Below are 20,002 nucleotides of genomic sequence, written 5' to 3' on the forward strand. Positions count from 1 at the left end.
GTATTCCTGAGGGAGACGAGAGGGAAAAGGGAACAGAGGTCTTGTTCAAGGAAATAATAGCTGAGAACTTCCCAAATCTGGGGAAGGAGCTAGAAATACCAGTGAATGAAGCCAATAGATCGCCTAAATATATCAACATGAAAAGACCCTCTCCAAAGCATATAGTAGTAAAGCTGGCAAAAGTCAATGACAAAGAAACAATATTAAGGGCAGCTAGACAAAAAAATAATAATAATAACTTACAAAGGAATTCCCATCAGGCTCTCAGCAGATTTCTCAACAGAAATTTTACAGGCTAGGAGAGACTGGAATGATTTATTCAAAATTCTGAAAGACAAAAACTTTCAGCCAAGAATACTCTTTCCAGCAAAAATATCCTTTAACTATTATGGGGAAATAATAACTTTCCCAGATAAACAAAAGCTAAGGGAGTTCAATGCCACAAGACCCCCACTACAAGAAATGCTCAAGAAGGCCCTCATGCCTCAAAAAAAAAGATAAAGGGAATACAAAGCTTAGAGCAAGGAGAAAAATAGGTACACAAAATCAGAAAAATTGCAGCGCTCTATCAGAATAGGTTAGCAAACACTTAATTATAAAAATCAAAGATTAAGGGAAGGAAAACACCAAAAATAAATATAACCTCATCACTTTAAACACTCACTCACAACACAAGATGGAATAAGTTGTGACAATAATAACTTAGAAGGGGAAGAGGAAAGGGATCGAATCAACTTAGTCTAGGGAAATAAGAGGTCATCAGATAATGGACTATCTTATCCATGAGATTTTTTTATACAGACCTCAAATAAACAAATAATCAGAACAGAGTCACATACGATAAGAAAACTAAAACAGTCATCATACAGAACTACCAAACTGAATTGGTAGTCCAAAACACATAGGAAGACAAAGGAAATGCAAAAGAACCAGAGAATGAGTGAAAAAATAGCAACATTAAGCCCTCATATATCAATAATCACTCTAAATGTAAATGGATTGAACTCCCCAATCAAAAGACACAGAGAGTGGCGGGATGGATTAAAAAGCAAGACCCAACAATATGCTGCCTCCAGGAAACACATCTCAGCTCCAAAGACAAACACAGGCTCAGAGTGAAAGGATAGAAGACAATACTCCAAGCTAAAGGCAAACAAAATAAAGCAGATGATGCCATACTTATATCAGACAAAGTAGAATTCAAGATAAAACAGGTAATGAGAGACAAAGAGGGGCAATATATAATGATAGAAGGGACACTTCACCAAGAATACATATCAATTATAAACATATAAGCACCCAACAGAGGAGCACCAAAGCACATAAAGCAACTATTAACAAACCTAAAAGGAGATATTAACAACAACAAAATAATAATAGGGGATCTTAACATGCCACTTACATCAATGGATAGATCATCCAGACAAAAAGTCAATAAGGAAATAGTGGACGTAAATGAAAAACTAGATGAGATGGACTTATAGACATATACAGAGCACTCCATCCAAAAACAGCAGACTACACATTCTTCTCAAGCGCACATGAAACATTTTCAAGGATAGACCATATGTTGGGAAACAAGGCAATCCTCTATAAATTTAAGAAGATTGAAATTATAACAAGCATCTTTTCTGACCATAATGCTATTAAACTAGAAATGAACTACAAGAAAATAACTGGGAAAGTGACAAAGATGTGGAGACTAAACAACATGCTACTGAACAACCAATGGATCATCGATGAAATTAAAGGAGAAATCAAAAAATATCTGGACACAAATGAAAATGAGGGGCCGGCCCGGGTGGCGTAGTAGTTAAGTCCGAGCACTCCACTTTGGTGGCATGGGGTTCGCCTGTTCGGATCCTGGGCACGGACCTACCCACCGCTCATCAAGCCATGCTGAGGCAGCATCCCACATAGAACAACTAGAAGGATGTACAACTATGACATACAACTATCTACTGGGGCTTTGGAGAGAAAAAAGGAGGAATATTGGCAACAGATGTTAGCTCAGAGCCAATCTTTCTCAAAACAAAAATTAAAATGAAAATACGCCATACCAACTCATATGGGATGCAGCAAAAGCAGTCCTGAGAGAGAAACTCATAGAAATACAGGCCCACCTTAACAAATAAGAAAAATCCCAAATAAACAACCTTAAACTACCTCTAACAGAACGTGGAAAAGAACAGCAAAGCCCAAAGTCAGCAGGAGAGAAATAATAAAAATTAGAGCAGAAATAAATGAAATTGAAACCAAAAAACAGTAGAAAGGATCAATGAAGCAAAGAGTTGGTTCTTTGAGAAGATAAAAAAAAATTGACAAACCCTTAGCCAGACTCACTAAGAAAAAAAGAGAGAAGGCTCAAATAAATAAAATTATAAATGAAAGGGGAGAAATTACAACAGATACCCCAGAAATACAAAGGATTATAAGAGAATACTATGAAAAACTATATGCCCACAAATTTGGCAATCTAGAAGAAATGGATAAATTCTTAGACTCATACAACCTCCCAAAAATGAACCAAGAAGAAACAGAGAATCTGAATAGACCAATCACAAGTAAAGGGATTGAAACAGTAATGAAAAACCTCCCACAAAATAAAAGTCCAGGACCAGATGGCTTCCCCGGTGAATTTTACCAAACATTCAAAGAAGATTTAATACCCATCCTTCTCAAACTATTCCAAAAAACAGAGGAAAATGGAATACTTCCTAACACATTCTACAAGGCCAACATCACCGTGATACCAAAGCCAAACAAGGACAATACGAAGAAGGAAAATTATAGGCCAATATCGCTGATGAACATAGATGCAAAAATCCCCAATAGGGGCCGGCCCCGTGGCTTAGCGGTTAAGCGCACGCGCTCTGCTACTGGCGGCCCAGGTTCGGATCCCAGGCGCGCACCAACGTACCACTTCTCCGGCCATGGTGAGGCCGCATCCCACATACAGCAACTAGAAGGATATGTAACTATGACATACAACTATCTACTGGGGCTTTGGGGGAAAAAAAATAAATAAATAAATAAATAAAGCTTTAAAAAAAAATCCTCAATAAAATATCAGCAAACTGAATACAGCAATACATTAAAAAGATCATACACCATGATCAAGTGGGATTTATACCAGGGACACAGGGGTGGTTTGTCATCTGCAAACCAATCAATGTGATACACCACATTAACAGAATGAGGAATAAAAACCAGATGATCATCTCAATAGATGCAAGGAAGGATTTGACAAGATCCAACATCCATTTATGATAAAAACTCTCAACGAAATGGGTATAGAAGGAAAGTACCTCAACATAATAGAGGCCATATATGACAAACCCACAGCCAACATCATAACTTCAATGGGGAAAAACTGAAAGCCATTCCTGTGAGAACAGGAACAAGACAAGGGTGCCCACTCCTACCAGTCTTATTCAACACCATACTGGAGGTTTTGGCCAGAGCAATTAGGCAAGAAAAAGGAATAAAAGGAATCCAAATAGGCAACAAAGAAGTGAAACTCTCACTATTTGCAGATGACGTGATTTTATATATAGAAAACCTAAAGAATCCGTTGGAAAACTATTAGAAATAACCAACAACTACAGCAAAGTTGCAGTGTACAAAATCAACTTACAAAAATCAGTTGCATTTCTATATGCTAATAATGAACTAACAGAAAGAGAACTCAAAAAGATAATCCCATTTACAATCGCAACAAAAAGAATAAGATATCTAGGAAAAAATGTAATCAAGGAGGTGAAAGGCCTATACAATGAAAACCATAAGACATTATTGAAAGAAATCGATGATGACATACAGAAATGCAAAAATATCCCATGCACATGGATTGAAAGAACAAACATAGTTAAAATGTCCATATTACCTAAAGCAATCTACAGATTCAATGCAATCCCAATCAGAATCCCAATGACATTCTTTACGGAAATAGAACAAAGAAAACTAAAATTCGTACAGGGCAACAAAAGATCCCAAATAGCTAAAGCAATCCTGAAAAAAAAAGAACCAAGCTAGAGGCATCACAATCCCTGACTTCAAAATATACTACAAAGAGATAGTAATCAAAACAGCATGGTACTGGTACAAAAACAGACACACAGATCAATGGAACAGAATTGAAAGCCCAGAAATAAAACCACACATCTACATACAGCTAATCTTTGACAAAGGAGCTAAGAACATACAATGGAGAAAGGAAAATCTCTTCAATAAATAGCGCTGGGAAAACTGGACAGCCACATGCAAAAGAATGAAAGTAGACCATCTCCTTTTGCCATACACAAAAATTAACTCAAAATGGATCAAAGACCTGAAGGTGAAATCTGAAACTATAAAACTCCTGGAAGAAAATATAGGCAGTACACTATTTGACATCAGTGATAAAGGGATATTTTCAGATTCCTTGTCTGCTCAGACAAGGGAAACAAAAGAAAAAATAAACAAATGGAACTTCATTAGACTGAAGAGCTTCTACAAGGCAAATGAAATCAGGATCAAAATGAGTAGACAACCCACCAGCTGGGAGAAAATATTTACAAATCATATATCTGACAAGGAGTTAATCTCCATAATATATAAGGAACTCACACAACTAAACAACAAAAAAACAACCAACCTGATCAAAAAATGGACAGAGGATATGAACAGATACTTTCCCAAGGAAGATATACAGATGGCCAATAGGCATATGAAAAGATGTTTAACATCACTAATCATCAGCAAAATGCAAATCAAAACTACACTAAGATATCACCTTATACCCGTTAGAATGGCTATAGTCACCAAGACATAAAACAACAAATGTTGGAGAGGTTGTGGAGAAAAGGGAGCCCTCATTCACTGTTGGTGGGAATGCAAACTGGTGCAACCTCTATGGAAAACAGTATGGAGATTCCTCAAAAAATTAAAAATAGAAATACCCTATGATCCAGCTATCCCACTGCTGGGTATCTATCCAACAAACCTGAAATCAACAATCCAAAGAGGCTCATGCACCCCTATGTTCACCGCAGCATTATTTACCATAGCCAAGACATGGAAGCAACCCAAGTATCCCTCGACTGATAATTGGATAAAGAAGATGTGGTATATATTTACAATGGAATACTACTCAGCCATAAAAAAAGACAAAATCGTCCCATTTACAACAACATGGATGGACCTGGAGGATATTAAATTAAGTGAAATAAGCCAGAGAGAGAAAGACAAACACCACATGATTTCACTCATAAGTGGAAGATAAACACACAGACAGAGAGAACTGTTTGGTGGTTACCAGGGGCAGGGGGGTTGGGAGGTAGGCATAAGGGGTGAAGGGGGGCATTTATATGGTGACTGACAAACAGTAATGTACAACTAAAATTTCACAATGTTATCAAGTATTAAGACATCAATAAAAAAATCAGAATTTTTAGTGGTTTGCAGAACCTGGGTTAAACAATTTAATATTATAATTTGCTATAAAGTTGATGCTGGAAAATTTTATGACATTTTATATTGATTCTCAAGAATAAATCAGTGAGGATGAGCAGGTAGTTGTCACATATTTCTTTATATTTTCCTCTTATTGCCTATATATGTTGATTCTTGCACTCCCCCTCACATCCTTGCACTCTATGACTTGCTTGGATGGTTTGGGGGTAAGTGTTTATTGCTGTGCATTTTCACTGTTGCTGTTCCAAAACAACTATCCATGTTGGTGTACACTAAATTTTAAAATTATAAATAGTTGGTTTGCATGAGGAATAACTAAACTGGCATTGTGTAAAGGGGAGTAAGTCTTTTAATTTCTGCAAATATTTCCATTATTATTACTCTAGACGAATCAGGAGGGAGCAAGAAAATCATCGGGGCTTATAAAGGATTAGGCCATCCCAGAGGATTTTTTGTGTGTGTGTATGAGAAAGATCAGCCCTGAGCTAACATCCATGCCAATCCTCCTCTTTTTTTTTTGCTGAGGAAGACTGGCCCTGGCTAACATCTGTGCCTATCTTCCTCTACTTTATATGGGACGCCGCCACAGCATGGCCCGACAAACGGTGCACTGGTGCATGCCCGGGATCCAAACCCGGGCCGCCAGCAGCAGAGCGCCCGCACTTAACCACTATGCCATGGGGCCAGCCCCCATCCCAAAGGATTTTGCATACCCAAGTTACTGGAGTTGAGGTAGGAAATAATAATAGTCAGTTCCTTCATGCTGCCACACCCTGATCATTTCTAGGTGATGGAGGTTGAGAAAAGCATAAGAGGAGGGAGAAATGGTGACACACAATATCTCTGCCCAAAAAGGAAGGAACATCTTGCCTTTCCCCAGTCATTCTTTGAACATTTCCTATGGACAGAGCCAATGTTGGGGAAACAGAACATTCAGCTTCTGACCTCAAGGTGCTTACACTCAGTGAAAACAAAACAGCCAGGGAGAGAAGTGAAGGGAATCTGCCTGTAAAGAAATTGATTGGGGCCAGCCCCGTGTCATGGTGGTTGAGTTCACATGCTCCACTTCGGTGGTCTGAGTTCACGGGTTCGGTTCCCAGGCATGGACTTACACCACTTGTCAGCCATGCTGTGGCTGAGTGACCCACACACAAAATAGAGGAAGATTGGCAACAGATGTTAGCTCAGGGCTAATCTTCCTCAACAAAAAAAAAAAAGAAGAAGAAGAAGAAGGAAAAAAAAAGAAATTGATTGGCCTACAGTGGCAGTATCTCTAACAGAGAGGTAGCTACATTGTTGGGGTTTTTTGTTTGTTTGTTTGTTTGTTTGTTTTTCTGAAAAATTCTGTTCTCATCAATCTGGTAACTGAAAGAACTGATGAGATTCTCTTCTCCTTAAGCCTCATATATCTTTAACTATACAGGATGAATTAGGCATTATCCTAAGATATTAGGTTTTCAGAGTTCACAAATTGTAAATCACATTGAGACACAACCTTTTCCCATAAAGTTCCTTTTCCTCCTTTGGCAATCAGTACCATACGGAAAGAAGCCTAATACCAGATATTCTGCCCCATCTAATATTCACTTCCTTTTTATTCTTCATAAAGTCAGAAAGGAATATAAGCCTAGGCAATTCTTAGATTGATATGGTTGAATTAATTCCCACAGAAAACAGCTATATTCATGCAACATCCCTACTCAAATATCTTTAGGATTCTCCAATGCTAATTAAGTCTAGACTTCCTTAGTTTAACAATCAAGATGTGCATGTGTCTACAAAAACCAAGTTAAATGAGTGACATGGTTGGTATAAGAGACTAGAAAAAATGATGAGAACTGTTAACAATCAGGAAACCTTAGGTTCCAGTTAAAGGGGTGACAGTTGTTCTGCCTCAGCCAATTATTGCTAAGCAGGAATGTGGGCTCTATGTTTTCTGAGCTTTGGATTTTTCATGAGAAATCATGAACTGATACCTCTTAATTTATCTGTGTTTTCATTTATGAAATTCAGACGTTTTTTAAATGCTGTGTAAGCCAAATGAAACTCGTGTGGTGATTGAATTTGCAATCTCTGTTCTAATAACAAAACCCAATCCAACATAACCTAATCTTTTTTGCTCCCATATCTCACTTCATGCAATCCTATCCTCTAATGTGGCTGAACTATTCCTTGTCTCCTAATCTCCCATGATTACTCCACATGTTTTTCCTCTTCGTTCACTCTAGACTACTCTTCCTTCGGTGCTACATGCTACATATTAAAATTGTACTTCTCCCTACACATAAGACCTAAAACTATGAAACACTTAGAAGAAAACATAGGAGAAAAGCTTCATGACATTGGATTTGGCAATGATTTCTTGGATATGACACCAAAAGCACAGGCAACAAAAGTAAAAATAGATAAATTGGACTACATAAAAATTTAAACTTCTGTGCATCAAAGGACACAGTCAACAGAGTGAAAAAGTAACTTATGCAATGGAAGAAAATATTTACAAATCACATATCAGATAAGGGGTTAATATCCAGAATATATAAAGAACTCCTACAACTCAACAGCAACAACAACAAAAAAGTGATTAAAAAGTGGGCAAAAGACATGAACAGGCATTTTTCCACAAAAGATGTACAAATAGCCAACAAACACATGGAAAGATACTCAACATCACTAATCATTAGGGAAATGCAAATCGAAACCCCAATGAGATATCACCTCATACCCATCAGTGTGGCGACTACCAAAAAAACAGAAAACAAGTATTGGTGAGGATGTGAAGAAATTAGAACCCTTGTGCACTGTTGGTGGGAATGTAAAATAGTAGCTACTGTGGAAAACAATATTTCTTCAAAAAATTAAAAATAGGATTACCATGTGATCCAGCAATTCCACTTATGGGTATATATCCAAAAGACTGAAAGCAGGGTCTCAAAGAGATATTTGTACACCAATGTGTCATAGCAGCATTATTCATAATAGCCAAAAGGTGGAAGCAACCCAAGTGTCCATCGACAGACAAATGGATAAATAAAATATGGTAAATATAACAGAACATTATTCAGCCTTAAAAAGGAAGGAAATTCTGACACTTGCTACAACATGGATGAACCTTGAAGATACTATGCTACATGAAATAAACCAGTCACGAAAAGACAAATACTGTATAATTTCACTTAGATGAGGTTTCTAGACTAGTCAAATTCATAGAAACAGAAAATAGAATTATGGGTGCCAGGGATTAAGAGGAGGGATAAATGGGAAGTTATTGTTCAGTTAGTATAGAGTTTCATTTTTGCAAAATGAAAAAGTTCTGGAGGTTGGTTGCACAACAATGTGAATATACTTAACAATACTGAACTATACACTTAAAAATGCTAGGGCTGGCCCGGTGGCGTAGCGGTTAAGTTCGCACGCTCTGCTTTGGCAGCCCAGGGTTTGCAGGTTCGGATCCTGGGCACAGACCAACGCACAGCTTGTCCAGCTGTGCTGTGGCGACATCCCCTATAAAGTAGAGGAAGATGGGCACGCCTGTTAGCCCAGGGCCAATCTTCTTTAGCAAAAAAAGAGGAAGATTGGCAACGGATGTTAGCTCAGGGCTGATCTTCCTCACAAAAAAAAAGCTTAAGATTGTAAATTTTATGTTATGTGTATTTTACCACAATTTAAAAAAAGAAAAAGAATTCTAAAATTCTACTTCTCAACAACCCCATCCAATAGGAATTGCCATTATCCCCATTTTAAATATTGGTAGCCCCTAACGCAGTAGGCCCTTATTAAATATTTAATTAATTTGTAAATTAAACCTTCCCTTTCTTTCCCTTTTTATCCCTGACCAGAATGGGAAGCAATATACCAAGTTTGGAAAGACTAGGAAAAAGTCAAATTATGCTCATAATAAACAAATCTTGAGAGCAGGAATAGGAAACCCCTAAAATTGCAGCCACTAAGTGAAGCCTGAAACAAATTTAGGGGGCTCGAGCTAAGCCTTAGGTGCCAGAGGTATCTGTGCTTAGCCATGATGATAACTAAAGTCACTCCTAACTTCTGTGTTAGAGGATTTATAATGCCATGAGATATGTCAGATCTTGAATATTAAAGTTTCTGATTAAACTAATCATAATCTTTTCTTTAATTGCTCTTTTTAAATCACTCTTTCCAATAATACTATAGACTACAAACCCATGAGAGTTTGATTTTTTTGTCCCTCTTCCTAGGCTTAAACAATTAATGAAATGGTTCTTAATCACCATTCAAACAAGGCAGTTGGGTAAAATATGTTACTTAACTTTCACCTCACTAATGTTTAAAATGAAAATATGTTAATAGAGAATTTAAAAAAAAAACAACTTCTTCCCTGAAATCCTAACAGTGTCAAAATGTTCTGATTCTGTAATTCACACCCACACCTACCCCAAGGGTGCTGAATGAACCACACTGAAAGCACAGTGGCTCTAAAGCTGGAAGGAGCTTGTGGGTCATTCTCACCCTGGGCCTGAGCCTGAGAAGTGAATGAGGTCACAGTTGTATGATGGAACAAACCCTTTATTGGATTCTTGATCTGATTGAAGCCCAGAAGCGGTAAGTAGCACAGCTTAAAAGTAGGTAAATATCTGGATTTTGTAGGAATCTACGCTGAGTACTTTTTCTTTTTAGTCTATCATCTCTGTGAGTGATTGAAGGTAGTTTTTTAAAATAATGATTATTTTGAGCCATGAGGATGATTTCAGAGCACCTTTTGAGTGCCTAAATTGTTGAGCCTCTCCAGAGTTCCCAGCTCTGTGGTAGGTTTCCAGATTTTGACCACATGTAATTGAGTTGTTTAGAAACAGCTGCTTTCCAGGCTCTGCAGTGAAGACCTGGAAAAATTGATAGAACTTTAACCAAACATTCAGAGACATTTTCTTCATGGTTTAATATGATTTGATTATCTATTTTGATTGATTTTGATTTGATTATCTAAGTCAGCAACCCAGTTTTCTTGGCAGTGAACCACCTAATACACTCTATATTTTGAAAAGATAGTTGGAGAGATAAAACCAACAATAAAAGGCGGAAGCCCTACCAACCCAGCTTCTGATCCATAGGCCCTGATTCTCAAACTGTACAAAAGTGGAAAGGACTAGGGAGGCCGTAGTGGTTAAGAGTCCCTTCAGGAAGGTCTAGGGTAGAAGAACAGCATTGTATCCCACCCCCACTTCTACTTTTAAGAAAGACCAGTGGGTTCATAAGAACTGACCTGGTTGGGGTGAACCTCCCAGAAGAAAACTCTGGGAAAATCTGCTTACTACCAGGCAAGTAGTCAAGATATAAACAATTGGGTAAATATTTTGGAAATGCTATAACATGTTATTCTCTGTCAATTATGACATGAAATGTTCTACTGATTTCAAAAATAAATTTTGTCTTTAAATAAATTTTCCCACATATTTCCAGGATGCTTTATTTGTGTCACATGGTACTATTTATTTTTATATAGGATCAGAATGACACTATTTGAAGGGAGAGCAATGGCAAGAAATTTTGCTTAGAGATTTTGGGACAGTAAAGGGGCCATTCCACCTGGCCTTCCAACTTTGCACATACCTCTAACTTGAATTTGCACATATTACCATTCCTTGAGGCCCTGAACTTCAAACCCTAGGTCTTGAGCTGGGAAAGTTGCAAAAGTATATAGAGAAATTAATCTGTGATGTGATCCTTAGTTGTATCGTCTGAATTCCAGACAGAGTTACTGGCCAAATGGCAGATTCTGACATTAAATCAAAACTTAAGCTGAATCCTCTAACAAAAGTACCTGACTCCCATGGCAAAAGGTAAGTAATGAATGTATTAAAGTGATAAATATATTAAGATAAAGAATTATTAAGATACCTATTAGATATATCTAAGATATATAAGATCAGATAAGAGATATATATATATAAGAATATATTAAATACCCATAAAGGCTATGATGAAACAAGATAGAATGCTCTTCAAGTATCTATTCTATCATAAATTTAGTTATAAAACAAAACATAAGAATTGAAGTAAGATTTTTTATGGAAAGAAAAATATATATATCCTTTTTGATTAGAGAAACAAAGAATTTTCCTACCTGTTCTCCCAAATGAGAAGCTATTTTTGTGTGAGGGGACAGAATACCCTAGAGGGCATAAGAAGTTGTCAGTTATACATTAAAATATTTTGAGTGCCAGTTTAAAGGGGAATAAATTTACAGGATCATAAAGAAGACTTAAGCCCTAAGCAAGTCAGAGTATAAAGAAAGGGTCTGTAGCTCAAATATGGCCAGTAAAATGAAATCTGGTAAATTAGCCATGACTAACCTAGGGCTAAAGTTGAGAAGGGAGGTTTGCCTGTGACATTAACAATAGCTTTTTCTTGGTTTAATAACTACAAATTCCAATAAACAATAGCCACTAATAACTGAAAGTGAGACCCTAATCTTTTTTTTATCATACCATAAGAAGAAAATCCTCTCTCCTGTCTCACAATTATTCATTTTCTTTGCCACTTCTGGAGTATTTCTCCTAGTGTCCTTGACTATGCCACTGTTATAGGAATATATTACTGGCTTTTTTAGAGGGATGTAAGATAACCTTCTAGCAGCCAAATTTCTTGATCTCATTGTTCCCTTACCCTGCATTACAAGCTGTCTTTTGAAGTAGTGAACTTCCTTGTCACGGAAAGTAGTAGTCAAGCAAAGACTAGATAATACCACATGTAGAGGGAATTCCTACATGAAATGAGAGGCTAGACTGGGTTCATTCCAAATCTAAGGTTCTGCGAACCGTTGAAACGTTGTAAAAGCAAAAGATTTTTTTCCCATCTTTGATCCATGATAAAGTTTGAAATTTTGCCAAAAGTATCCTTTTCGTAATGTAGCTGATAAAGACTTTACACTGCCTGACCTACTTTCCTCTTGCTTCTTGAGAACTTCATATTTCTCCATCTGCTGCATCTTTTGTAGCATGCAAAAAAATTTTGTTTATATTTAGAAATACAACAAACATAAAATACTGTATCTGAGTAAAGGCAAACTTGAGTTTTCAGAAGTTCAAGTAGGTGATAAAAAGGAAACATCAGAAGAAGAAATCAGTGTTAGTAAAAGCTGAGAAAATAAGAGTAACTAGATAAAATTCTATGTTGAAGAAGTTGAGAATGGTGCATTTTGAGACCTTACCACCTCCTTTTTTCCCAGGTTCCTCTTTGAAAATGAGTTGAATCTACTAGATACTATAGAGGATACTAAATTTATAAACCATAATTTTTTTTACTTTAACTACCATGTTTAGTATTTCTTCTAATTTCATTTCTTTAACTGCTTCTTGTAAAAGCAAAAAAAGTAAGTTTTCACATATCTTAAAACTTTTAGTTCTACTAGTATCAAAGCTAAGTGCACCTTAAATGAAATTAATTTATAAAATTATGATTATTATATGTTTACTTTTAAACTATCATATTATAAGCAAACCTGGGTTTGCATATTTTATGTTCCTAAACTAATAAATTATTATATACAAAATATCCCCAAAGTATTAATATTTTTCTTCTTTTTCCAGACTTTATTTTCCTGAGGAAATGAAAAGTCACTCAGGGTTCCAAACTTTCCAGAAATGTTCTTTTTTTAAACAGATAGATATAGATATCGTTGATATAGATATATCTACCTCTGTCTCTCTCAAATGCTGGTAAAAATACAATTTAGCAATTAAAGTTGTAAAATAATCATGGATACAAAGGTTTCGCTATAAGGATATTCACCATAAAATTATTTATACTAATTAAAAATTTGAAAGAACTTCATATTTCTAACAATAGGAATAGTATAAGGCTTAACATTCTGACGGGCTGGCCCTGTGGCCTAGCGGTTAAGTGCGTGCTCTCCGCTGCTGGCGGCCCGGGTTCAGATCCGGGGCACGCACAGACGCACCGCTTGTCAGGCCATGCTGTGGCGGCCTCCCACATAAAGTGGAGGAAGATAGGCACGAATGTTAGCTCAGGGCCAGTCTTCCTCAGCAAAAAGAGGAGGATTGGCATGGATGTTAGCTCAGGGCTGATCTTCCTCACAAAAAAAAAAAAAAAAAGCCTTACCTTCTGGAGCTCTGGAGTCAGATAAACCTCAGTTTGAATCCTAGGACTTCTACTTATTATCTGTGTAACTTGGGACAAGTTATTTAATCCCTCTGAGCCTTGGTTTCCTCTTTTGTAAAATGGGGGAAATCAGATTTTTTTACAGGAGTAAGTGTGATGGGCAAGTATAGGGTGGAGGTGGACCTCAGTGGCCAACATTTTCTCACTGTCCATCCTGTAGCTACTGGCAACTGACAGTAAAATGTCCTTTAGTTGGTGAGACTCTGGATATATTGTGATGCTTACAGTCATTCCAGTCTGCAAAAACTGATGAATGGAACGAATATTTGCTGGTTTCACATATATATTAAATATTTTCATGTCTCTTGTCAGGGATAAAGATTTATCAGGCTCTCTCCCATGCCAATTACAGCACAAAGAAAAGAAGTTGAACACTTCACAAATGCAAGGTAAGGAGAATCATCCCTGAAATGAAAGCATAAACAAAAGCCCCTTAACATATCTGATCATTTTTTCTCTAAAAGAGATCTGGGATTTCAAGGGTTGTCTACAGTACTCTGTTATTTGGGAGCAAAAAATATTTTTTTTTTAATTCAATGTCTAATTTGTGGGAAGGAAGGGGAATTACTTTGAAATAGATATCTTCCTAGAATTTAGACAGTCTTGGCCAAATATTTTTATTCAAAGAATATGTGAGTGTGGAAAAGAACAAATGCAAGGTCAAATGGAAATCAACTAATGGAGCACTATAAACATAACTAAAGTCTCAGGATTTCTCATAGAAAAAAAGTCATAGTAAAATGAGGTACACTGGCTACAGTTCATTAATCCAAACAACAAATATTTATTTAAAGCCAACAGTGTACTAGGCATGGGAAACATAACTAGCAAGTCAGACACGGTCACTGCCCTGATAGGAGGTCTTACAGGAAAGTCTGACAGTTAAACCATGAATTTGTTGATTGAAACATTTAAATTACAATATGACACAAATTATGATAGGGAAAATATGGTGTTATAGAAGCATAAAAGAAAGTCTCCTAACTTGGTCTTGCAAGGATAGGAGGGGAGTCCCAGAGAAAGCTGAATAATGAGGAGGAGTAAATCAGGCAAAGAACACAGAGGGTAGTGTTCTGGGCAGAGAGGATCTGCAAAGGCCCAGAGGAAAGGGAAAGTATGACACGCTAGAAAAACTAAAAAAAAGTCAAGCATGGCTGTGTTTGGGTTCTGGGAAGGCTAATGCTTCATCCTTCCAAGTTTGGAACCAATTGAGAAATTGACCCAGGAGACAGAAAGAAATTAAAGAATCACCTTTATTGCTGGAAAAACTGGTTTGGAAAACACAAAAGATTGTCAAGATCAGAATTGCATTTTTACTATTACACTGTAAAACTGAGCTAAATGCCTTAATAATAACAGTTTATGGCTTTATAAAACTTTACAGTTTCTAAAGGGCTTTAATATACATTGGTGCTTGTTTTAAGGGCACCCAGGATTTGTTTTAATCAGGTATTTAATGAGACATACAGACACAGAAATGATTGTCATAGAGGAAGAAGTTTTTTATACTCACAGATCCCTAGAAATAAGAGGCACAGCACACCATGAAGGGCCACAAAGGCAAGTTCCAGAGTCGGTCAGGAGGCAAAGGGTGGAGGGAAGTGGGCAAGAGCCTTTACTGTGGTTTCTGCAGGAAGGAACAAGCAAGGCAGGATAAGCAGGTTTAGGATTGGCTAGTTCAAATAATTTCAGTGAGCTCTAGGGTGTAGGACTATCCCTAGTTGTCTGGTACCTGGCCCTGCAGTGATTAAGACAAAGAATAATTCTCTCAAGGGCATCCATGTTGTCATAAATGGCAAGACTTCATTCTTTTTATGGCTGAGTAGTATTCCATTGTATATATACACCACATCTTCTTTAGTCATTCATTCATTGATGGACACTTATGTTGTTTCCATGTCTTGGCTATTGTAAATGACGCTGCAATGAACACAGGGGTGCCTATGTCTTTTTGAATTAGTGTTTTCATTTTCTTCAGATAAATATTCAGAAGTGAATGGACCTTGAGGGAATTATGCTTAGCAAAATAAGTCAGACAGAGAGAGATAAATACCATATGATTTCAGGAGAAACCTAACCAATACTACCTTGGCCAGGTGACCAAGGTTATCATCATCAGTGATAAGTCATGTTGATAATATGTAGCCTTGATATAATGATGAGACAGCACTTCAGTTCTGTGGTTTTCCTCCCCAAAATCCATAATCTTAGGCTGACCATGGGGAAAACATCAGAAAAACTCAAATTGAGGAACTTCTACAAAATACCTAAATAATACTCCTCAAAACTGTCAAGGTCATCAAAAACAAGGAAAGTCTAAGAAACTGTTATAGAGAAAAGGCTAAAAAGACATGATGACTAAATGTAATATAGTATCCTAGATGGGATCCTGGAACAGAAAAGGGCATCGGGGAAAAACCAGTGAAAGTCTGAAGTGTCTGCAGTTTAGTTAGTAGTACTACACCAATGTTGGCTTCTTAGATGTGACAAATGTACTATAGTAATGTAAGATGTTAACATCAGGGGAAACTGGGTGAGGGATATTCAGGTCTTTGAAACTACATCTAAAAGCAATCTAAAATAAAATTTTAAATAAATTTTAAAACATTACCTACACCCACACACACATTACCTCTCTGACCTCTCCTATTCCTCTCTTCTTGCTCACTCTGCTCCAGCCACACTAGCATCCTTGCTGTTCCTGGAACATGACGGGCCCTTTCCCTTAAGGGTCTTGGCTCTAGCTCTTCCCTCTGCCTAGTCCTCTCTTTTCCCAGACGTGTACTCCCTCACGTCCTTCAAGTCTTTGCTCAGATCTCACCTATTTAATACAGCAACCTATCCCTCAATCCCTGGAACTATTTAATACAGCAACCTATCCCCCAATCCCGTCACCCTGCATTACTTTTTCTTTTTTCCATAGCACTTACCACCCTGTAACATGTTATCTAATTTACCTGTTTATTACATTTATATAAGGGCAGAGATCTTTGTCTATTTAGTGCACTAATGTAGCCTAGGCACCTAGAGCAGCACCTGGCACATAGAAGGCATACAATCAATATTTGTTGATAGGCTGCCTACTAACATGCTAGAAATACTGGAAGAAATTAGAAACAAATCAGAGATGGCTCCAGCCCTAGAGAAGCCTGCCTTTTATCAAGAGAGAAGGATGTTAACTTTTCATACAATTACAACCCAGGTATCATTGTCTCTATAGGATTAATCACTCTTATACATAGAGATGCTAACACTTGAATATGATATGAAATAAGGTTTATTCTGGTGCCATTTGGGATATACTTTGTTCTGAGTTTATTTCTTCATTAACTAATTTTAGAAAATATATATCTAATTTTGGCCTTGAGTACTTCTTTGAAACAAACTTTTTTTTTTTTTCGTGAGGAAGACTAGCCCTGAAGTAACATCCGATGCCAGTCCTCCTCTTTTTGCTGAGGAAGATTGGCCCTGGGCTAACATCTGTGCCCATCTTCCTCTACTTTATATGGGACGCCGCATGGCTTGACAAGCGGTGCGTCAGTGCGCGCCCAGGATCTGAACCTGCGATCCCCAGGCCGCCGAAGCGGAGCGCACGCACTTAACCACTGCACCACCGGGTCGGCCCTGAAAAAATATTTTAGTCTAAACATAGACTAAAAAACATACACACACATATAATTTGGGTCCACTTTGGTGCATTAGTTTTCTATTGCTGACATAACAAATTACCACAAACTTAGCGGCTTAAAACAACACAAATTTCTTATCTCACTGTTCTGTAGGTCAGAAGTCCAGGTGGGCTCAGCTGGTTTCTCTTCTCTGGGTCTTACAAGACAGAAATGAAGAGGCCAGCCTGGTCTCTTATCTGGAGGCTCTAGAGGAGAATCTGCTTCCAAGCTTATTCAGGTTTTTGGCAGAATTCAGTTCCTTACAATTAGAGGGCTGAAGTCCCATTTCCTTACTGGCTGTCAGCCAGGAGCCTCTCTCAGCCCCTTAAGGCCTCTGCATTCCACATCCTGTTGCCCTTTCCATCTTTAAGTCAGCAACAGTGGGTTCAAGCCCTTCTCACGCTTTGAATCTGACTTCTCCTTCTGCCATCTCTCTCTTGCTTCTAGCTGCTAAGGGACCCTGTGACTAGATTGGGCCCACTCAGATAACCCAGGATAATCTATCTTAATTATATCTGCAAAATCCCTTTTGTCATGTAAAGTAATACATTCACAGGTTCCAGGAATTAGGATGTGGATGTCTTTCAAAGGCCATTTTGCCTACATATTTGGTTTTCCACCAATTAGTTTGTTCCAGTTCAAATCTCATGGAAGGACAATGTCCTTTCTAAGAAATGTCTATTGAGTACTCATTTTTCTCTCAATACTTTTCAGAACATGATCTCCAATCAACTGTATTTCTATCCTAATTTCATTAAAATATGTATTTATTCTTGAATAACTGTCCTAACTTAATTCCATTTCCCCAGCCTTCCAAGTTGCCTACAACTTTTTTAACAAGGATAAAACTGGCTGTATTGATTTACATGGAATGATGTGTACTTTAGCTAAGTTGGGAATGAATCTAACCAAGCATGATGTCTATAATGAATTAAGATGTGCTGATATTGATCGTGAGTACCTTGACTTGTCACTATTTTTCTCATAAAAAATTTTTATTTATATATATTTTCTCTCAGTGACTATATAAACACAAGAAATAAATCTCACTTATTTGCCAAAAGTACGTATATGTGTTTCTCTTTAAGGACATCAGTGAGGTTTGTATACAAGTTATGAAATCAAATTAATGCTGCAAAATGAACTGTTCTTTGAAAAATCCTGTGAGGAAACTAAAAGTGACTATCATATTTCAATATCAAATTCAGATTACCTGTCATGATGTACATTTTGGAGGACGCCCTGAAATAACAGATATAACGGCATTGACAATTTCAAAGATGACATGTTACCTAGGAAATCCAAGCCTTTTGTTTCTGTTTGAATCATATTAATACAAATCTTCCTTCCATCATTAGAGCCCATCTATGTTGAATTTTAAATGCCACAGTGTTTTTTGTTGGTATTTTTAAAGCATATAGATAATGTTTTCATTGAATATACCGACCTAGTGATTAGTAGCCAAAGCTGATATGTTGTGTGGGATATAACTCAGCATATTATCTCCTCTCGCCTCACCCCACTCAACTGCCAGTGCCCCATTCAGTCAGCATCAGTTACATGTGTGATTCAATGCCACCACTTAATTAAGGCGTCACTTGTTTCCACTAACTCTGCCCAGTTTTTTTTTTCTTTGATCGAAACACACACACACGCCTCTAATAGCATTCGCTATCCTTTAATTTTAGAGGAAACAGGGTACAACTTGGGGATGTTACAATAATAGAAATATTAGAGGTGGGTATGGAGTGGGAAAGCACGGGTGGATTCCTTGCAAAAATGGCAAGTCTCTAGGAAAGGAGTGAGTGGATAGGACTGCAGTGGCTGCGAGCCCTTGGTTTGATGTTTACACTCCACCCTTGCTTCAGTGGGCTCTGGGTGACTAGTGTAATGGTGCTAAGACCACTTCAAGAAGACCAGTGCTTACGTGAGCATATGTCCAGCCCTAAGATGCTCTCTGATTTTAAGTATTGAATGGTCCAAGGTGTTTTCATTTTTATGTTTAATATATAATATGATAATTAAAATACATCTTATATCCTTGTTCTGAGCCTTAGATTTATGTTGCAGGAGATGGGAAGGTGAATTTCTCAGACTTTATAAAGGTGCTAACAGATAAGAACCGCTTCCTTAAGGCTGTGGGTGAGTAGAGATACTACTGAATAGATGGCAGTTGGGTAGTTGCAATTCACTGAGTGGTAAATATTACTCATTTAGGCCTCCAATCAGAAGACAAGCCAGGAAGGTGTAGTCTGCGACGTGACTGACTTTTGTACTGCTTCTCCAAAACCATATTTGCTGAGCAAATTTATACAGTTTTAGAATTTTAACTTAAATACATCTAGCAGGAACAGGTACAGTCTAAAGTCCTTCTCCAGGAGACACTGCTTTTTGGTCTCCAATAAGAACACTCAGGGAGTGACTGGTGTAGAAAAATTTGGTCTCCTTTTATAGTATTTTAATCCTTTACCAAGTGCATGTGCTACTTTGGGAGGCATTCCTTTTTGTGTTTTCTTTTGTGTGTGTGTGTGTGAGGAAGATCAGCCCTGAGCTAACATCTATGCCAATCCTCCTCTTTTTGCTGAGGTAGACCGGCCCTGAGCTAACATCTATCACCAATCATCCTCCTTTTTTTCCCCAAAGCCCCAGTAGATAGTTGTATGTTATTGTTGCACATCCTTCTAGTTGCTGTATGTGGGACGCTGCCTCAGCATGGCCCAACA

The 20,002-nt window shown here is 37.5% G+C and overlaps 1 protein-coding gene across 3 annotated transcripts in view; it reads left to right on the forward strand.

Annotated features, from left to right (window-relative positions):
- The window catches only part of EFCAB3 (EF-hand calcium binding domain 3), a 227,205-nt gene that overhangs the window by 188,730 nt on the left and 18,473 nt on the right, over positions 1-20,002 (forward strand). For all 3 annotated transcript variants that reach the window (XM_058561288.1, XM_058561287.1, XM_058561290.1), the window contains 4 exons: positions 11,180-11,270; positions 13,924-14,000; positions 18,089-18,232; positions 19,350-19,421. In XM_058561288.1, the coding sequence (XP_058417271.1) occupies positions 11,180-11,270; positions 13,924-14,000; positions 18,089-18,232; positions 19,350-19,421 (384 nt within the window). The remainder of the gene's footprint in view (positions 1-11,179; positions 11,271-13,923; positions 14,001-18,088; positions 18,233-19,349; positions 19,422-20,002) is intronic.

Source organism: Diceros bicornis, chromosome 18, assembly GCF_020826845.1.
Source record: "Diceros bicornis minor isolate mBicDic1 chromosome 18, mDicBic1.mat.cur, whole genome shotgun sequence".
NCBI classification, from domain to species: Eukaryota; Metazoa; Chordata; class Mammalia; order Perissodactyla; family Rhinocerotidae; genus Diceros; species Diceros bicornis.